Source organism: Pongo pygmaeus, chromosome 3 (assembly GCF_028885625.2).
Source record: "Pongo pygmaeus isolate AG05252 chromosome 3, NHGRI_mPonPyg2-v2.0_pri, whole genome shotgun sequence".
In the NCBI taxonomy this organism is placed as follows: Eukaryota; Metazoa; Chordata; class Mammalia; order Primates; family Hominidae; genus Pongo; species Pongo pygmaeus.
In genome coordinates this window covers 16,746,894-16,768,405 of record NC_072376.2, presented here as the reverse complement: position 1 = coordinate 16,768,405, position 21,512 = coordinate 16,746,894, and the positions used below count along the sequence as shown (strand labels likewise).

The following is a 21,512-nucleotide window of genomic DNA, read 5'->3' as shown; positions in this document are numbered from 1 at the left end:
TCTATCTAGAAATCCATTCCAAGCTCATTTGCTGGAAGGAGCCCAGCTTTGTTGGGGACCTGTTTGAGCCTGTTTTCTTAAAGGAAGGGACGACAACCACACAACCTCTGCTCGCCCCAGACCTCTCAGCACCCGAATCCAGGGCTTCCTTCTGGCGGTTTAGTTAGTCCTCTTTTCTGACTTGGTCCCCAGAACACTAAAGCTCCGCTCTGTGTGCAGGGATGTGAGTCAAGAGCAGTGACTGTGGCCTTTTGATGTCCCGCAATCCCAGGAAGCTCTGCTTCCCAGTAGAAGTGGGATAGCCATACCCTCAGTCACACAAGCTGCAGAATCTTCTGGACTCTTCTGTCTCCCCCTCTCCACACCCAGCGAGTCACTGGCCCTACCACTCCTCCTCCTGGACAACTCTCTAGCCCAAACTCCCTTCCCTGGCCCCTTCCTTAACTCTTCTTCCTGCCCGCATCTCATCCAGACTGCTCTCTGTAACGATTCCAGAGATGCAGTTATGAGATGCAGTGTTATTCCCCCTAGCTCCCAAGAGGCCGAATCTTGTGAGAGAAACTTTCTGCATGGAACACATACCACAGGTCTCCAAAGTATGCATCCATCTGGCTTTCAGATCTTAGGCCCATTGCGAGGGAATGTTAAAAATGCATATCTCGGGACCTCCCCCAGACTCTCCACATCAGGCTGTCTGGGGCAGGGCCTGGAAGTCTGCATGATCACCACGTGCTAGCAAACAGGACAAAGTCAGCACTCGCTAACATGGATGCTGGACTTGTGAGGGTCTGACCCCTGCCCACCTGTCCAGCATCGTGTCATGGTGTGCTCCTCTCCCCTGTCAATGCTCTTCACCCGGCTCTGCCCTGGAGGACGCCCCTCGCATGTCTTTATAGTCTACTCTATGTCATGCCTTTGTGCTACTTCCTGCTCATGGTACTTCTCTTACCAGTATTTTCTTCCCCTTCCTGTCCACCTGGGTGACATTTGCTCACCTTTCCAAACCCAACTTGGGTATCCTCTGCACTCAGATGCCCTTTCTGCTAGAGCAAAGAGTTTTTTGGGTTTTTTTTTTTTTTTTTTTTTTTGAGACAGTCTTTCTCTGTCGCCCAGGCTGGAGTGCAGTGGCGCAATCTCAGCTCACTGCAAGCTCCTCCTCCCAGGTTCACGCCATTCTCCTGCCTCAGCCTCCTGAGTAGCTGGGACTACAGGCGCCCGCCACTACGCCTGGCTAATTTTTTTGTATTTTTAGTAGAGACGGGGTTTCACAGTGTTAGCCAGGATGGTCTCGATCTCCTGACCTCGTGATCCGCCTGCCTCGGCCTCCCAAAGTGCTGGGATTACAGGCGTAAGCCACTGCGCCCGGCCAAGATTTTTTACTCGTTCAACAAAAATTAGGGTCCTTTCCATGAGCCAGCCACTCTTTGGGGATCTGGTAGTGAACTCTGCAGATGAACTTTTTCACCTGCATGTAATTTATATTTTAGAGAGAAAGACAAGCAAATGGAATTACTAGATCATATGAAATTCTATGTTTAATTTCTTTTTCTTTTTTTTTTTTTTTTTTTTGATGAAGTGTTGCTCTGTCACCAGGCTGGAGTGCAGTGGCTTGATCTCAGCTCATTGCAACCTCCAACTCCCTGGTTCAAGTGATTCCTCTGCCTCAGCCTCTCGAGCAGCTGGGAACACAGGGGTGCACCACCACACCCAGCTAATTTTTGCATTTTTAGTAGAGACAGGGTTTCACCATGTTGGCCAGGATGGTCTTGAACTCCTGACCTAATGATCTGCCTGCCTCAGCCTCCCAAAGTGCTGGGATTACAGACATGAGCCACCGCACCCGGCCTTATGTTTAATTTTTTGAGAAACCAGCATACTGTTTTCCACAGTGGCTACACCATTTTACATTCCCACCAGCAATGTACAGGGGCTCCAATTTTTCCACATCCTCACCAACATTTCTCTTTTTGTGATGATAGCCATTCTAATGAGCATGAAGTGCTATCTCATTGTGGTTTTGAGTTGCATTTCCCTAATGATTAAAGATGTTGAGCATCCTTTCACGTGCTTATTTGTTGATTCTAAAATTTTTGACGTTAGCAATTGAAAGAAAGGAGTTCCTGTGAAATGAGATGAGGAATATTGTGGGAAGAGCAGGTATTAAATGAAAAATCCAGAATTAAATTTGAGCTGCAGATTCAATATCCAAGTAGAGATATTGGTAAGCAACAGAATACATGAGTATGACGTTCAGGTCGCAGGTCCAGCCTGGTCATGTAAATTTGGGAGTCGTTAGCAAATAGAGAATGCATTAAATCATGGAATTGAGTGAGATCCCAAGGGAATTTTTGCAAAAGAATAGAAACAGACTGAGGCTAACGCTCTGGGGCATTCCTATGTGAAGGATGGAAGTTGAGGAGGATGTAACTAGCCGAAGAGATGAGAAGGAGTGGTCAGCGGTCAGTAGGAGTGTGTCCTGTTGCGGAAGCCAAGAGAAGACAATGTTTCAAGAAGAGGGAGTGATTCATTAGCTCTAATACTGCTGAAAAGTTGAACAGATGAAGACTGAGAACTGGCTATTGTTTTAGTAACATGGAGATCACTAGTGACTCTGATCAGCTGTTTGAGTGGATTAGTTGGTTTAAAAGCCTGATTGCAGAGAATTCAAGAGGAATAGGGAAGTTGAGAAATTAGTAACAATGGTTATAGAGTGTTTGAGGAGTTTGCTATAAAGGGGTGTAGAAAAATGGAGAATGTGGGGTTAAAATAAAGATTTTTGTTCATGATAAAAATTACAGCACATTTATGTGTTGATAGGAGTGATCCACTAATGGTAATGAAGGAGAAAAGGGGGGATTACTGGAACAATGTGATCCTTTCTTCCCCTGTGCCTTTCTCTGCACCTCTGCTGACTTTTAGCAAAGTACTTGAAATACCCCTAGACAGTAGTCCCTTTTTTTCTGTGGTTTTGCTTTCCAAGGTTTTAGTTACCCAAGGTGAACCAAGGAAGGCCTGAAAATATTAAATGGAAAATTCCAGAAATAAACAATTCATAAGTTTTAAATTGTTTGTTGCTGTGAGTAGCATGATGAAATCTTGTGCCATCCTCCTCTGTCCCTCCTGGGATGTGAATCATCCCCTTGTCCAGAGTATCGGCTCTGTAGTCCCTACCTGCCCATTAGTCACTAGTAGCTGTCTCGATTATCAGATCAACTGTCACAGTGCTTGTTTTCAAGTACGTAAGCCTTATTCTTACCTCATAATGGCCCCAAAGCTCAAAAGCAGTGATGCTAGTACATTGTTATAATTGTTCTATTTTATTACTAGTGATTGTTGTTAACCTCTTATTGTGCCTAATTTATAAATTAAGCCTTATCACAGGTATGTACATATGTATAGGAAAAAACATAGTGTCTATACAGGTTGTACTAGCCAAGGTTTCAGACATCCAGTGGGCATCTTGGAAGGTATCCCCCTCAGATAAGGGACGACTACTGTACATACTAATTGGCTTTCTTTTCTATCTTACTTTGTGTATTAGGCAGATATTCCTGCAGTAATGCTGTATAACAAACAACTCTAAATCTCAATGGCTACAGCAGTGAGTTATTTCCTGCTCAGTTTCGCTGCTGTTCAGCTGCTTTCAGCTGGATTTGGCTGAGCCAGTTGCATTCCACACTCTGGGGTGGGGTCCAGCCTGCTCCGTGTCTCTCATTCTGGGACCTGTGGGTACCCAGCACAGGCTTTTCTTGTAGCAAGTGATAGAAGTGCAAGAGGGCAAGCCAAAGCACATAAACATATCAAAAGCCTTTGCTTGCAACAAGTCCACTCGCATTCCCTTGGCCAAAGCAAGTCACACAGCCAAGTTCAACATCAATAGGGAAGACAAATAAATGCCATCCACAGACCATGGCAAGGAAGGGGAAAGAAAGGGGGAACATTATTATATGGACAAATAATGTAGTCTGCCACACTTAACTAGCCTATAAGCACCTCAACAGAATGGTCTTATTCATTCTGTTTTTCCAGTGCCTAGTATCATGCCAGGCATATAGGAAATGCTGCAAAAACATTAAGTAAAAGCATATTATCAGCTTTTTTTTCTAAACAAGGTATGATTCTACTCTTTTAACTTTGGACCCAGAAGGATTTGGATTTGAATCCCAGCACTCTCACTTTTTAGCTCAATGACTTCTGGCAGTAATACCGATAATAGTAAAAATCATAACTAATGACATTTCTTAAGTGCTTAAGAAGGGTTAAGTGCTCAAGAGTGCTGTGAAGGGTTTTTGGTTCATGATGTGATTTGATCTCCAAACAAAACTCTCCCCATATCATGGATAAGGTAACTGAGACTCAGGTTCAGCAACTTACTGAAGGTCACACATCTAGAAAAAGGTGGAGTTCTATTATATTACCCCTATTTATGAAGTTAGCCCCATCTGTAGAATAAGGCTAAGCATAAAAACATTCACTTTGTAGAACTGTTATTAGATTGGTTTAAAAGTAATCACGGTTTTTGCTATTACTTTTTGCGAATTTCAATTAACCTAAATAGATTAATTGAAAAGACACATGTAAATTATCTGGCCCAGTGAATGTCATGCTCTGGGCCCTCAACAGATATTATGTCCTTTTTTTTTCTTTTTCATTTCAATTCTGATTCCTGCTGCCAAACTTGATGAAAACTTTCATCAGGATCTGATGCTTAAAAGCCGTTAATTAGAGCCTTGTTAAACCTACAACACTCAATCTCTGCGACCCTAACAGGTCTCTGCTGAAATCTCCTCTGAAGTCAACCCATCAGCAGTGGATTTCTAAAACTCTTAGGAAGTCGTTTTGACTTGCTCAGAATTTCTCTTGGCTGCTGAATTATTTATGTGCCTTGATGGATTCTGAAGTCAGCCTCCCCCGTAGGAGGTGGGTTTATAAATGAGGCCTGGAGCAGTCTGATGTTCCGGTGTAGAAGGTGGTGAGTGAAAGCAAGCAAGCAGATGGCAGAAGAGTTGCCAAGCGACCTGTGAGGCATGAAGCCCAGGAGAAGAGCGGGCTGCTCAAAATCTGCTCAATGATTTCAGACACTCAGAACAAGCTGGAGGAGATTGTGTCTCTAAAACATGGGACCTTTCCTTTGGAGGAGATGGGGTGAGAGAGGAGGGAAGGAAGAAATGTTTAATAAGTATTTACTATGTGCCAGACACCTAAGATATATTATCCTATTTGATCCTCGCAAAAACCAGGCCTGGATTCTCTTGATTTTACAGGCAAGAAAACTGAGCTTCAGAGAGGTGAAATAACTTGAGCACATTTTAAAAGATAAGTTCTGGGCAGGGTGCGGTGTCTCTCACTGATAATCCTAGCACTTTGGGAGGCTGAGGCAGGTGGATCACCTGAGGTCAGGAGATCTAGACCAGCCTGGCCAACATGGTGAAACCCCATCTTTACTAAAAAATACAAAAAACTAGCCAGGTATGGTGGCATGTGCCTTTAGTCCCAGCTACTCAGACTGAGGCAGGAGACTCGCTTGGACTCAGGAGACAGAGGTTGCAGTCAGCCAAGATCACACCACTGCACTTCAGCCTGGAAGACAGAGGGAGACAAGAATAGAATAGAATAGAATAGAATAGAATAGAATAGAATAGAGTAGAGTAGAGTAGAGTAGAGTAGAGTAGAGTAGAGTAGAGTAGAGTAAAGTAGAGTAGAGGAGTAGAGTAGAGTAGAGTAGAGTAGAGTAGAGTAGAGTAGAGTAGAGTAGAGTAGAGTAGAGTAGAGTAGAGTAGAGTAGAGTAGATAAAATAAAATAAAAAAGGGGTAAGCTCTGGTATTGAGAATGCCAAGAATGCAAGGCTAAAAATGAGCTGAGCAGGGGATTGGAGTTGTCAACAAGAATGTAATTGAAATGATTGACCATGAGGGACAGGCTGAAAAAGGACAGATGTTAAGATGAAAAGAGACTGTTAAACTAGGAGAGGGCTGGGCACAGTGTCTCACACCTATAATCCCAGCACTCTTGGAGGCTAAGGCAGGCAGATCACTTGAGCCCAGGAGTTCGAGACCAACCTGGGCAACATAATGAGACCCTGTCTCTAAAAAATAAAATGAAATAATCATCCAGGCATGGTGGTGTGCACCTGTCATCCCAGGTACTCAGGAGGCTGAGGTGGGAGGAGCACTTGAGCCCAGGATGTCAAGGCTGCAGTGAGCCATAATAACACCACTGCACTCCAGCCTGGGACATAGAGAGAGACCCTGTCTCTCAAAAAACAAACAAATGAAAAAACCTAGGAGAGGAAAAAGGGTGAAGCTCAGGGAACAAGTATAGAATGAGGGGAAGGGAGTGGAGAGGGTGGAGAAAAGAGAGGATGTGGTAAGAGCAAGCACATGCCCTGGGGAGCAGTCCCAGGAGTGCCCTTGCATGGTCAGTGGTGAACACTTGCACACGTCTCCACATTGCACAGGAAGACACACTGGATGCTTGCAAGCATTCTCAACATTCTTTGAGCTAGTTTTATGACACAAGATGGCAGGTATGTTGTCCTCCTTCCTCTTTCATCTCTTCCTGAGGCTCCTGTATTAATTATGAAGATGAGTTTTTTAAGGCCAGGCATTGGAATTTTATTAGTTGCATTTATAAGCAAAAAGCAGACTTCAGGCTTACTGGCAGAAATGGAAAAAAGAGTAAAGAAAATTTTACTTAATAACGGTGAAATGAGAAACATGTCGATAATCTCCCACAGAAACTACTTAACAGCTCTCAGAAGGAGGCAGAGTAATAAATTATAGCTTACACAATGGCACATGAAGCAGCCAAAAATTAAAATGAGAAATCTCTTTTTTTTAAACTGACAAGTAAAAATTGTGTACATTTATGGTTTCCAGCATGATGTTTTGATGTATGCATATGTGATGGAGTGGCTAAATCAGGCCATTTAACATACGCATTACCCCACAAGCTTATCATTTTTTGTGGTGAGAACACTTAAAATCTGCTCTCTTAGCAATTTTCAAATATACAGTATATTGTTATTAACTGCAGTCACTGTGCTATATGAAAGATCTCTTAAACTTATTCCTTTAACTGAAATTTTGTGTCTTTTGACCACATTAATTTCATTTTTTTGTTTTTATTTTTGTTTTTTGAGACAGAGTATCACTCTCTCACCCAGGCTGGAGTGACAGTGGTGCAGTCTCGGCTCACTGCAACCTCCACCTCCCAGGTTCAAGTGATTCTCCTGCCTCAGCCTCCCAGGTAGCTGGGATTACAGGTGCACACCACCATGCACAGCTAATTTTTAAATTTTTAATGGAGATGGGGTTTCACCATGTTGGCCAGGCTGGTCTTGAACTCCTGACCTCAAGCAATCTGCCCACTTTGGCATCCCAAAGTGCTGGGATTACAGGTGTGAGCCACTGCGCCTGGCCCCAACATTAATTTCTTTATGTACAGAAATAGCATGGTCTCTAAAATCTATTATGAATTTTAAAAAAAATCAAGGTACAGATGAATGTGTATGTGTATAAAAGACGGTGAAAATATGTGATATGGAGTACGTAACATAACATTCTTGTTTATGCACACACTATCCCTGAAAGGATATATGAGTAACCTTCTGTGCAGGGAGGTGAGGGGAAGGGGAGGGGAGAAACCATTTACCAGATGTCAGCCTAACAGAACAGTTCAGGCAGATCCTTGGTGTCCCCAAGGGATACCATGTTTTGTTGGATTTGGGGACTTTGGTTGCCAGACACTGTAGCTCCATGTGAACATGCCAAAGTGCCCTTAGATATTGTGAGCCCACCGTGTGGTACCCTCTCTGCTACCCTCACCCTGAATCTGATTTTCTGTTAATTTTGGGTGGGCATCTTGGAAGCTTGCCACTAGATTTCCTCCAGATTTCATCCCATGCATGTTTCCTTTCAGCTGATTTTGCTTTGTACCTTTTACTGTCATAAATCATAGCCCCAAGCATGGCTATATACTGAGTCCTCTGAGTCCTCTAATCAGTGGTTAAACCTGGAGTTAGTCTCAGGGACCCCAAACAGGTACTAATAGATGCAGTTACAGATAAATGCCAAGATGTCAGAGGCTCAACACGGTAGTTATTGATGTAAAGATTGATGACACACAGTGTTCCTGAGGGAGTAGGTGGCCTTCTCCCTAGTCCTTCAGGGCTCGGATGCCTTCCATCTTGAACTCTGCCTTCCTCTAAGGCCTCTGACTCCTCTGCATTAAGTTTGCAGATGAAAAAAGAAACTGTGGAGAGGACATAAGCCCTTCTTAATGTCCCCACATCGGCCCCAGGATGACACACATCACCCCGTCTACCCAAATTCCATTGGCAATCACCAGTCATAGGACCTCACCTAAATGAAAAGAGCTAGGAAATGGGGCCTCTGCTCAATGGCTGTTCTGCAGCAGCTCTTCGCTGTGGAAGGAAAGCGTGAATCCTTGATGACCTACAGCAGCCCCATAGCAAATACTTACTGTGAACCTACTGTGTACTCAACTGTATACCAAGTGCTATCAAGCAGCCCAAAGAAGTGATATTGTTCTTGTCCATGTGCAGCTTGACATGGAAAAGGGGATTGGCCACCCCAAGGATGAGGAGGCAAGGCCCACTTTTTCTGGGAAGTCTTCTTTCCTCCCAGACCACTTCCTCTGTGTTTCCATAGTAACTGGTGATGAATCCTCTCGTAGCACTCATCGCAGTGCATTGAAACTTTCCATTTTCTTGTCTGACTCTCCTACTGAATTATAATATTTCTGAGGCTGCAAATTCAGTTGTCTTATTGGCCAGCATGTAACCCCAGTGCCCAGCACAGAGCCTGCCACATCCGAGATGTGCAGTGAATCCGCGAATGAATAAATGACTGAGTGAGATGGTGAGATGCAGTGTGGCACCATGCGTGGAATGTGTGCTTCAGTGTTACTCAAACCTTCTTATCTCTGGGACTTCGCAAAAGTTACTGAACTTCTCTGAACCTCAATTGCTCAGAAAGATACCAAATTGCAGGGTTGCCATTAGGATCCTCTGAGATTATGAATGTGTATATAGCACCTATCCCTGTGCTAGGCACATAGTAAATTTGATTAAAATGGTATTTGTTATTAACATAAATTATAGCCAATGGGAAACCAATTTCAGCTTCCAGATGTATTCTTGGATGGAAGTCATTAGGAGGTCACAGAAATTAACAGAAGTGGCCAAATCCTGTGCACCAAGTGATGAGAGGGAGGAGTTTTGGAGACAGCACTTCATTTCATTGTGGGATCTTCCTGGAAGGACCAGGGGACTTCCTTCTCCTGTCCATGACAGAGTGTTGGCTTCATGGTTCTCAAGGTAGTGCTTATTCTCCCAGGACTTCACAAGATGTCAAACTCATCTCACACCTTGAGTTACATTCTTCAAGATTGAGTTCTGACTCCTTTATTCACTCATTCACATAATAATTTTTAGAGTATCCACTGAGCCAGGCACTGGGGATGGAGAGTAATGAACAAGGAAGACCAAGCTTCTCTCTCCTGGAGCTTACATTCTGGCAAGGAAGACAGACAAAAAACTGATGGCTATATCAGACAGAGACAATGCAAAATAAGATCTTAGGCTGTGTCCTGGATATACGTACACACTTTCTTCAACATCTGCAGCCTCCAGGTAAACCGTTGTTAAATCTATTACACATGTCACCTCTAGTGGTACCATCTGGCCTTCAATGATGATTTTGTAATTAACGCACACATGCACGGACACACAGGCATACAGTGATACCCAAAACTTCTTCTCATATACTATTCCCAAGTGGTCTATTTTCCATTTCATAATTTTCTAAGCCTCTAGTTTTTGACTTTTTTTTAAAGCCACACAAAGCTTTTTTTTGTTTTCTAAACTCTATGCTAGGGAAGGCTGAGTGTGAAAGCTCTTCACTGGTTGATGGGGGGGTCCCCACTTGCTCAACCTCCCCCAGGATCCCCGACGTTGCCCTGACCTCCATCAGAGAACTCAAGACTACAAGGAGTGCAGTTTGAAAACCATGGGTGAATCAGCAATAGGAATTTGGCAATGAAGTTAGAGTCTAGTTCAATAGACAGCCTCATGGATAAGGAAAAACCAACAACCCACAAAGGCTAAAAGTAAATCCGTGTGAAAGGGTGTGGTGGGGAGTCTTCAGGAAAACTTTTCTGATTGTAAATGCCTGAGGCAGCCAGTGTCGTGTTTGGCATCTGACTCCACGGCGTCTACACCAGACCAGCTTCTCTTGCATTGTTCTCAGTGAGGACGTCTCATGTGGGGTTCACCCTGCCCTGGATTTCTGTCTTTGACCCCCTTATCTCCAGTTATCTTTTCCTCTACTTGGCCTCAGTCACACGCTCCCTTTACCACTTGGCCTTGTCATCACCTAAAAACTACTTCTGCTCCATCTTTCCAGCTTGCTGGCCCTTGAAAATACTTTGTCTTCTCTTTCTGTCACACCCACCAAATAAAAGTCCAACTCCAGATAACCCATCCATCCTTCCTGTCCTTCTCTGAACTCATTCAGATGACCTGAGGAAAATCTCACAGCGAAGCACAGAGAACTGTAACTCAACACAACTTCTGATGCCACACTGTAAACTAGACCACTGGCTTCCGCCTTCCTAAAAATGAGTTCACAACTTCTCACACCTCACACCTCTATGCTTTCTTCCTGTCCTCCATCTCAGCTCACTGTTAGTGACCTTGTCTCATTCCATTGAGAATGTAGAAGCCACCTTCTCATGTCTACAAGATGAGAGCTCCCTCATTCACCTGTCCCAAGTGCCACACACCTGTCTCCACCTCTTCCTTCCATCCTATCCCCATGAGGATGTGTTCTCATGGCTCTTAAAACCAATCTCTGTGGTACCGTTCTCAGGGATTTTGGCCCTTTATTATCTATTGTTATCCCTGGGGCTTCAACTTCTGTTTGTTTTGTTTTTGAAGCAGGGTCTCACTCCGTCACCCAGGCTGGAGTGCAGTGGCAGGATCACGGCTCACTGTAGCCTCAATCCCCCCGGGCCCAAGTGATCCTCCCACCTCAGCCTCCCAAGTAACTGAGATCACAGGCATGTGCCACCATGCCCAGATTTTTTTTTTTTTTTTTTTTTTTTGAGACCGAGTCTAGCTCTATCGCCCAGGCTGGAGTGCAGTGGCGCAATCTCTGCTCACTGCAACCTCCACCTCCCGGGTTCAAGCGATTCTCCTCCCTCAGCCTCCCCAGTAACTGGAAGTACAAGCGCCTGCCCCATGCCCAGCTAATTTTTGTACTTTTAGTAGAGGCGGGGTTTCACCATATTGGCCAGGCTGGTCTCGAACTCCTGACCATGTGATCCGCCCGCCTCAGCCTCCAAAGTGCTGGGATTACAGGCATAAGCCACTGTGCCTGGCTTCAACTTCTGGATTCTCCATGGGGTCATTCCCATCATCCTACAAATATGTTCTGGAATCTCTCATCAAGCAAACAGCAACAAAACTCTCCTGATTCCACCCCCTTCATCTGTAGCTCAGGTTCCCTCCTCTGAGCACTGGACATTTATCTCTGCTTATGCCTTGGTGCCGTCTCCACTAGTATGTCCGGAGGCACATCAAACTTACCATGTCCAAATTAGACTTCCCGATTTTCTTCTGCTTACCTGTTCTACCTACAGTTTTTCCCATTTCAGGAAACACCGACCTGTGGCTCAGGCCAGCATCCTAGGAGTCATTCTTCATTCCCGGGCTTCTCACTGTGCTCCTGTCTTACTTCATTCAGTTCTTCACACAGCAAAGAAAGCATTCTTTTTTTTTCTTTTGTGTTAAAAGTGGGAGAACAGACATCTTTGTCTTGTTCCTGATCCTACAAGGGAAGCATTTAGTCTTAGACTATTGAGTATGGTGTTAACTGGGGACTTTTCCTAGATGTGCCTTATGAGGCTGAGAAGAGTCCCTTCTGTGCCTTGCTTGTTGAGTGTTTTTTATCATGCAAAGATGTTTAATTTTGTCAAATATTTTTTTCTGTGTCTATTGAGACAATCCTGTGGTTTTTGTCCTTTACTCTGTTGATGTGGGGTATTACATTAGCTGATTTTCAAGTTATACTGGCCTTTTTATATATTGCTCTGTCCAGGTTTTGTTTTTTTGTTTTGTTTTGTTTTGTTTTGTGATGGAGTTTCACTCTTTTTTGCCCAGGCTGGAGTGCAATGGTGTGATCTCAGCTCGCTGCAACCTCTGCCTGCTGGGTTCAAGTGAGTCTCCTGCCTCAGCCTCCCGAGTAGCTGGGATTACAGGGGCGCGCCACCACACTCAGCTAATTTTTGTACTTTCAGTAGAGACCAGATCGCCATGTTGGCTAGGCTGGTCTTGAACTCCTGACCTCAGGTGATCCGCCTGCCTCTGCCTCTCGAAGTGCTGGGATTACAGCCGTGAGCCACCATGCCTGGCCTCTGTCCAGTTTTCTAAATGTTTTGTTCAGGGGTTTGCATTCCAAAGTGTTCCTTCTGAACATATGAGATGACATCACTGCTCTGCTTTAAAACTCTTCCGTGGATTCTCACCATACTGCAGAGGTCCCCTTCGGAATTCGGCCAAAGCTGCCCTCTCTGGGGCCTTTATGCAATGTCACCCCTTTGCCCCCAATCCAAGTCCTTCCCTGTCGCACTTTCCAGCTCTCTCACTGGCTTCTCCTGGGAACAGTTTCTAATAAATTCCCTGCACACAAATCCTCTTCTGCACAGGTGCCACTTGTGCAGATCAACCGCCATGCAGGAGAATATTGCTCTGTCCGCTCAGCCCTCCCACACCCCAGCCCCCTCACCCTAACTGGGCTCTGTTGATTTTCCTGCAGGTGATTTATGCCCTGAACACCCGCCAGGATGAGGCTGAGGCCAGCATGGAGGCGCTGCGGGAAGCGCACCAGGAGGAGCTCCAGAATGCGGTGGCAGAGACCAAGGCCAGGCTCCTGCAGGAACAGAGCTGCGCAGAGGAGGAGGCCCTTCTCCAACGCATCCAGGCCCTGGAGAGCGCCCTGGAGCTGCAGAAGAGGCTGACGCAGGAGGCGCTGGCTGAGTCGGCCTCATGCAGGCTGGAGACGAAGGAGAGAGAGCTGAGGGTGGAGGCGGAGCACGCCGAGCGAGTACTCACGCTCTCCAGGGAAATGCTGGAGCTCAAGGCTGACTACGAGAGGAGGCTTCAGCACCTGACGAGCCACGAGGCTACCCCGCGGGGCCGGCTGCCCCAGGAGAGCCCTGAAACCAAGTCAGAGCCAGGCCAGGGCCCGGAGATGCAGGAGGTCCTGCTAGAGGTGCAGCGGCTGCGAGTGGAGAACCAGCAGCTGAGCAAGGACTACGCCCGCAAGGCCGAGGAGCTGCAGGCCACCTACGAGAGGGAAAACGAGGCCATCCGGCAGGCCATGCAGCAGTCGGTGAGCCAGGCCCTGTGGCAGTGGCAGGAGAAGGAGTCGGACCTCCGCAAGAACTTCCAGGTCCAGGAGTCGGCCCTGCAGGCTCAGGTCCGGAAGCTGGAAGGAGACCTGGAGCACAGAGGCCGCAAGATAAGTGACCTGAAGAAGTACGCCCAGAAGCTGAAGGAGAGGATTCAGGTAAAGCAGCATCTCTTCTTACAACCCCAAAGGGATAAATCAGCAGGGCGGCTTATTGTGAACCTGCTATAGATCAGCCATTGTGCTAAGCACTTGCCTTCTACGGAGGTGAGCCCTATTATCTCCACTGAATTCACCTACATTCATTCCACACACACCACACACAGACACTATTTTGTTTGCTTATTTTTGAGACGGAGCCTCACTCTGTCACCCAGGCAGGAGTGCAGTGTTGCGATCTCAGCTCACTGCAATCTCCATGGCCCAGGTTCAAGCAATTCTCCTGCCTCAGCCTCACTAGTAGCTGGGAATACAGGCGCCCACCACCACACCCAGCTAATTTTTGTATTTTTAGTACAGACGGGGTCTCGCCATGTTGGCCAGGCTGGTCTCCAACTCCTGACCTCAGGTGATCCGCCTGCTTCAGCCTCCCAAAGTGCTGGGATCACAGACTTGAGCCACTGCGCCCCGCCCACAGATATTTATTGAACACTGACTATCTGCCAGGCCCAGGGCTATGGGCAAGGGACACGTGGTGAGTTAGACTTGGTCCCTAACGTTGGAGAACCTGGAAACCTACAGTCTACAGATGAGAAGCTAAGACTGAAATTGAGAGGCATAAGGACTAGCCTACACTGGCACGTGGCTAATAAGTGTTCGAACTCAGGTCAGCCTGATTCTAAAGCCCCTGTTAGTTTCATAGCAACCTAAAATTCCCAGGACTTTGTGTTTATAGAGAGCAGGATCATGGATGATTCAGTTATGTGAGCCCCACAAAACCACAGAGCCCCATCTCTACAAGTAGCAGCAGTTAACATTTCTAACACTCCCTGAGCATTTTTTTTTTTTAACCACTTTATCTCATTTAATCCTCAGTAAAGGAAGGCCAGAGGATGAGGAGGGATTTGATGAGCTCTGGGCCACTGAATTCCACTGATTCAGGGCTTCTGCTGTGCATATACCTGCCTTTCAGGTCTGATGGCTATTCTGTGTACACAGGATGTCTCTATACAGAGCTATAACCAGAGAAATGGGACCCTTCCTGTCTGTTTAGGACCTGGATGTGCAGCTTAAGGAGGCTCGACAGGAGAATTCAGACTTGAAAGGCACTGCAAAAAAACTTGGGGAGAAGCTGGCTGTTGCCAAAGACAGAATGATGCTGCAAGAGTGTCGTGGGACACAGCAGACAGGTGAGATGCCCTGGAATGATTTCCTTAAAAGACCCAAGGTTAGCTGCCAGGTTGGTCTGGTGCTACTGGCAGCCTTAAGCCTGCTAAGGGAGCAGAGAGGAGGGGCAGGGCTGCTTGATCTGACCTACCTGGTGGTTGAGACCTATCCCTGCAGGTTACAGATGAGCTGACACCTACAGCTGCCTCACCTGGAGCTGGCTCAGGTTGGACATCTAAAAGGTGTGATGTGAAAGGACCCCTTGCCCCCAAATATTTCCCCACCAGGCTTACCACAGTGCCTGAAATTCTTAGCACTGACTCGCTTCACCCCCCACCACTTACACAATGCTTTATGCTTTTAACATCATTTAACACAATTATGCTATTGAGTCTTTCCAATAATCTTATGTGATAAGTATTGTCAATCTGGTTGGGCAGATTGATGGTGGCTCATGCCTATAATCCCAACACTTTAGGAGGCTGAGGAGGGAGGGCTACTTCAGCCCAGGACTTTGAGACCAGCCTGGGCAACATAGTGAGACTCCATCTCTATGAAAAAATAAAAATAAAAAATTAAATACAGGCCAGGCATGGTGGCTCATGCTTAAAATCCCAGCACTTCGGGAGGCCAAGGCAGGTGGATAACCTGAGATCAGGAGTTCGAGACCAGCCTAGCAAACATGGTATAAACCTGTCTCTACTAAAAATACAAGAAAATTAGCCAAGCACAGTGATGGGTGCCTGTAATCCCAGCTACTTGGGAGGCTGAGGCAGAGGACTCACTTGAGCCCTGGAGGCAGAGGTTGCAGTGAGCCGAGACTGGGCCATTGCACTCCAGCCTGGGCAATAACAACAAAACTCCCTCTCAAAAAAAAAAAAAAAATTAAATTAAATACAAAGTATCGTCTTGAAATTTGGGGCTCAAGTGATCTTCCCACCTTGGCCTCCCAAAGTGCTGGGATTACAGGCGTTAGCCACCATGCCTAGACCAAAAAGTATTGCCAATCTTTCATGTTACAGATGAAGAAATGAGACCAAGAAAGGATAAGTGGCTGGCTCAAGGTCAGCCAACTGGTTGGTGACAGAGCTCTTGCTTGTATCCAAAAATACATGATTCTAAGTGCCTTCCCCTAGGCCCCTCAACAGAAAGCTCTTGACACTGGGAGATATAACAAAGGCACAAAACCTGGGAGCTGCCTTCAGGGAGCTCATGGGCCTGTACCTTACAGCCCACAGCGTGCTTTGGTATCATAGACATAGCCCAGGCAGCAGACGAATAACGTGCATGGGAAAGAAGCCACCGTGGGGCAGAAAGGTGCAGAGAAGGGGAGGTACTGGTTCTGCAGGAACCAGAAAGGTGTTGTGGGTTTCGAGCAGAGGTCTCAAAAGTGGGACATGAGTACTTCAGAGAATATAGGAGGAAAACTTAGCCATTCTGCTTATATTAAATATTTGTTTTTGTTTCATCCTTTAAATTCCTATTAAAAGAACATATATTTGAAACATGCTCAATTTTTTTAACCGATAGAAACTGCAGTCAAAAAGATTTGGAGGTTATTTAGGAAGGGAGAGCAGGGCAGTTATTTAAGCTCACGGGGCTTCTTGAGAAGAGATGAGAATTGCTACCTTGACCATGCTTCAGGGCCAGCAGACCACAGGGCAGGAATTACACAGGGGATGTTGGATAAAGTGGTTGAAAAGCGGAACAGGGGCCTGACAGCAGAAAGCCTTGAACAAGAGGCCATGGCCAAGAGCATTCCAAATAATGCTGAAATGTATGCTTGCAGATGCCGTGAAGACTGAGCTAGTTTCAGAGAACGAAGTCCTGGGGGAAGAGAATGACTTGGAAGCCGGCAATCTTCATCCTCAGCAGAATCAAAGCTGTCTCAAGGAGTGCCCTTGCATGAAAGGAGGCACAGATATGCAGGTAGTGTCTGACCCAGCCCTGGGGATGGAGAAGGCACAGAGAGCTTTGCTATCTATTATAAGCATCAGGTAGAGGCCAGTCCCCAAACATAGTGGATCCACTTGGAATCAGCAGAACCCGTAGTTCCTGGAGTAGAATTCCAGCCAGCTTACTGCCTACTCCATGCCACCAGAAACCAGGAGACTGAGAATGTAGCAGAATCCTCCCAGTGCTATATCATCGGCTTCTGGGAAACTGGAAACTGGCTTAGGATCTCAATGCATGTTCCCAGTCAAAAGAAGCAAAGCAGTATTTAAAATCTACCATAGTATGGGCTGAAATATCTGATCTCATGATAATAGATACACCATTCCAAAAAGCCCTTTTCCAGTGGTGGAGACTTTTACTAACATCAAATATATAGTCTTGTAAAATTGATTGCACCTTGTGCTACATGCTGTGTTTATATACTGTGTTACAGTATATAAACGTTGTAAAAGTTGTATGGAAGGAAATGGTGATTCCCTGCTCCTCACCCCTCCCCAGTGGTTTTACAAGGTCCTTTTTCTTTTTATAGACCAAGGAAGAGGCAAGTGCTGAGACAGAATATATGAAGCAACAATATGAAGAAGACCTTCGTAAAATCAAACATCAGACAGAAGAGGAGAAGAAACATCTCAAAGACCAGCTAGTGAAGCGACTGGAAGACTTGGTAAAGAAGCACACCGTGGAAATCAAATCCGTTCGCTCGTCCGTGGAGGCTGAAAGAAAGAAACTGCAGAAGGTGAGACCTACTTCCATAGAAACTGTTCTGGTTCTTTTTTCTTTCTCCCACCTCCTTTCTTTCCTTTTTTGTTCCTTCTTTTCTTCCTCAAACATTTACTGAGCTCCTGCTCTGTACAAATGTAAGCTTATTCTCTAAATACACACAGATGAAAAGTACAGTTATGATAGATAGCAAAGCTCCCTATGCCTTCCCCAAAGGGAGTTCAGGGTCTTTTGGAGGAGACAGGGGGACACTCCTATAGGCCTGGAGTCATTGACATGGGGTGGAATTGTGTCATGAGTGGTGAACTTAGGGAAATTCAACTCTACTTACTCTGCAAAAACACACAGAGAAATAACATGAACCAAAAATTCATGCCTGGAGGACTTCCTGGATCCAATTCCCCACTCTATCACCACACTGCAAGTGATTTAACCTGGGCCCCCACAGAGGGAAATTCCACGTGCCTCAGGATCCTAATTTGTAAAATGGAGGATGATAATAATAGCACCTTGTAGAGTAGCTGCAAGGATTTAATGAGGAACCACGTGAAGACACAAGGCGTATCCTGGTACCTAGGACACGTGGGCGGCAGGTCGGTTCAGGTGATTAATCAGCAGCGTGCCAAAGTGAGGGAAAATTCTGTCTGTGTGTGCTGTTCCACTCTCCCTCCATACAGGGTGGCTTTCTGCTGGCAAGGCATGCAAAGCCTCATCTCTTGTGTTTGCTGGAATAAGTAAGTAACATATGTGAAGATTTCAGAAAAGAATGAAATATGAAGCAATATCGTTGTGAACGTAGGTGGAATGCTTTGTTTAATTATTACAAGGAGGCCTCTTTATAGCCCAAGATTCTGGAGTACCAGCTTTGAGTGTCCACTGAAAGATAATCCTGTATCACTGGGGCATGCACTGTTGTGTGGGGGTTACGAGTAGTAAATACTCAAGATTATGTGTTAAATGAACTCGTGAAAGATCAAGACTAGTCTTGGATCTAAGTCTTAACCCTGACACAAGCTGTGTGACTGTAGACAGGTCATATAACCTCTCTGCAGCCTGATTTCTTTTTTTCTTTTTTCTATTTTTTTTTTTTTTCTTGAAACGGAGTCTTGGTCTGTCACCAGGCTGGAGTGCAGTGGCGCGATCTCGGCTCACTGCAAACTCCACCTGCCGGGTTCAAGCAATTCTTCCGCCTCAGCCTCCCAAGTAGCTGGGACCACAGGCATGTGCCACCACACCCAGCTAATTTTTGTATTTTTAGTAGAGACGGGGTTTCACCATGTTGGCCAGGTTGGTCTCGATCTCTTGACCTCGTGATCCACCCTCCTTGGCCTCCCAAAGTCCTGGGATTACAGGCGTAAGCCACTGTGCCTGGCCTAAAGCCTGATTTCTAAAATAGGGCTAAATACTTCAAGGGCTTATTATGTAAATTAAATATGGTATTATAGTATATATAAACCCTTAGTGCAAAGCATGTAATGAAAGTTCAAGATATGGTAGGTATTGTTAATTTCTTTTTTTGTTTTTTTTTTTTGAGACAGGGTCTCTCTCTCTTGCCCAGGCTGGAGTGCATTGGTGTGATCATGGCTCACTGCAGCCTCAACCTCCTGGGCTCAAGGGATCCTCCCACCTCAGTCTCCTGAGTAACTGGGGCTGCAGGTGCATGCTACCATGCCTGGCTAATTTTTGAATTTTTCTGTAGAGATGGGGATCCTACAATGTTGCCCAGCTGGTCTTGAACTCCTGGACTCAAGGGATCCTCCCACCTTAGCCTCCCAAAGTGCTGGGATTATAGGCGTGCACCACCATGCCCAGCTCTCATTGTTAATTTCCATGTGCATCGGGTAACATAATGTGTGATAACATCATTTCATGCCCACTATACTTTATAAAGTACCTCATACTTTAGAACACATTTAATCTTTCCAACAATATTACAAAATGTTCATATCCCCACTTAGAGTTGAGGAAACTGAAGCTCAAAGATGTTATATATCAAGACACACAGCTAAGCGGTAGAGCTGCAATTCAAATCTGATATCCTGACTCCAGAGCCCGTGGCTTCCCCACCTTCACACTGGGTAGACAGCTGTATCGAAAGCATTTTTTCTCACCATGAGCTGCAACTGGTTGCACAAATCTAATCCTCAGACAAACAGATGGACACTCTTTCCATCCCCAGCCACAAGCAGCGGGAGGGACCGCGGCGTGCTCTCGCAGAACTACACGTTGCCCTGGTAACCTGTCAGCCACACCTGACCCTGAATGTATAAATCTCACTTCAGCCTTAATAGGGGGCATGAGTCCATCTGGGATATGAATCATGTCGCAACAAATTGCACTTACTTGTTTTTTTGGTTTTACATTTTGTTCATTTCCAAGAACTGAGAATTTAAATTAGGCCATGCAGATTGGGAAAGGTGAAACCTTAAAGAGGCCTCCAATCTAGGGTTTATGGACTAAAAATAGATATCATTTTCCCCTGTAGAGTTAGGAGTGCACTATTTCTCTGAGCCCTTGTCTGCAGGTATACTGTGTATCCTGAGTGCTACCCTAACCTAAAGAACACACTATAGGAGGTGGGCTGGAGCTGACCTGGAGGACTTGATGCCTTCCTTGACCCCAGATTAGATGATACTGTCACCGAAACTTGACGGACAGCACAGTACACATCCTGTAATTAGCATTTGCGTACACTGACTCCTAGGGAAGGGATGCAGATGATGTATTCAGCACCTCCTGAGCTGTGCTAATCACTTCTGCAATTCTCATTTGTATCACTTAGGATTCTTGGTGACAAGAATCACAAACCAAACTGGGAGTTTAGGCAGAAAAGGAATTTAACAAGCGTAATGGAAGACCAAGGAACTGGGCTTGGCAGCTACCCAGCCAGGAATAATGTCCCAAATCTACTGCAAAACAGATTAGAACACCTATGCTGCCACCTCTGAACTTGGACCTGCAGCTTACACAGCCAACACCACCAACACTGGGCCCTGGGCATTGCCTGGAGAACTGACTGAGCTATCTAATATGGAAGCCACTAGACATGTGTGGTTACTTAAATTTGAATTAATTACAATCAAATAAAATTTAAATTTCAGTTCCTCGGTGGCACTAGCCGCATTTCAAGTGCTCCCTATTCATATGTGGCCAGTGGCTACCCTATTGGCCAGCACAGGTCTGAGCACAGTGTCTGAGAAATCACACAGAAATGTGATTTCTGCACATTAGCTACGTCACACTGTGGAACATTCCATCATCACAGAAAGTTCGCTTGGTCAGTACAGCTCTAGAACAGCTGGCCCTGCTGCCCCTGGATGCTGCAGGTGCCAAGTTCTGTGTGCCTCCCACTGTCCACATCATGGCCTGTGATTTGAAATCCAGGATAGGTGCGCCTGACTGGGGAGCTTCAGTCATGTACCCATGCTCAAGTTGCAGGCAGTCTGGTGTTTTCCAGGTCTATAATAAGAGGAGGGCTCTGATCCATCAGATGGAGGGTTCTCAAACATCCAAATGGAAGGGAGGCTAGATCTTTGGCAGCCAAAATGAATGAAACTCTCCACTCAGCATTCAGATCCTGACCTCAGCTCTGTCGTTGTTTTTCCATTTCATAGACAAGGAACTTGGGAAATTAAGTAACTTGAGTAGAACGCAACTGAAGTTGGATATGAATCAGGCTTGTCTGACTCCATAGCCAGTAATTCTTGCTCTCTATCAGTCTATGTGTATAAAAGAATATACATTGCCCTGGGCCGTAGATCGTAACATTCGGGTCCTAGCTCTGCCATTATCCATCTACTGTTTATTACCATTGACTAAATGCATATTTATGTTTTGAGCAATGTAGGAATACAGGAATTGGCCATGTCTTCAGGGAACAAACAGTCTGGTAGGGAGGACAAGATCTAGTCAAACAACCAGAGTCAAGTCAATGTGTAATAAGCACTGTGCCTGGGGAAAGCAGTCTCACTGTCAAATCTTAAATATGTCACCTCGAACCATTATGGCCTCTGTTTTCTAATTTTAAATAACAAATATTAATGATATTTTCTCAAATTTTTTTCTTTATTTGCTAC

The 21,512-nt window shown here is 45.5% G+C and overlaps 1 protein-coding gene across 3 annotated transcripts in view; it reads left to right on the top strand.

Annotated features, from left to right (window-relative positions):
• The window catches only part of FAM184B (family with sequence similarity 184 member B), a 151,003-nt gene that overhangs the window by 59,541 nt on the left and 69,950 nt on the right, over positions 1–21,512 (top strand). For all 3 annotated transcript variants that reach the window (XM_054485848.2, XM_054485847.2, XM_063663551.1), the window contains exons 2-5: positions 12,841–13,593; positions 14,648–14,783; positions 16,550–16,689; positions 17,246–17,452. In XM_054485848.2, coding sequence (XP_054341823.1) covers positions 12,841–13,593; positions 14,648–14,783; positions 16,550–16,689; positions 17,246–17,452 — 1,236 coding nt within the window. The remainder of the gene's footprint in view (positions 1–12,840; positions 13,594–14,647; positions 14,784–16,549; positions 16,690–17,245; positions 17,453–21,512) is intronic.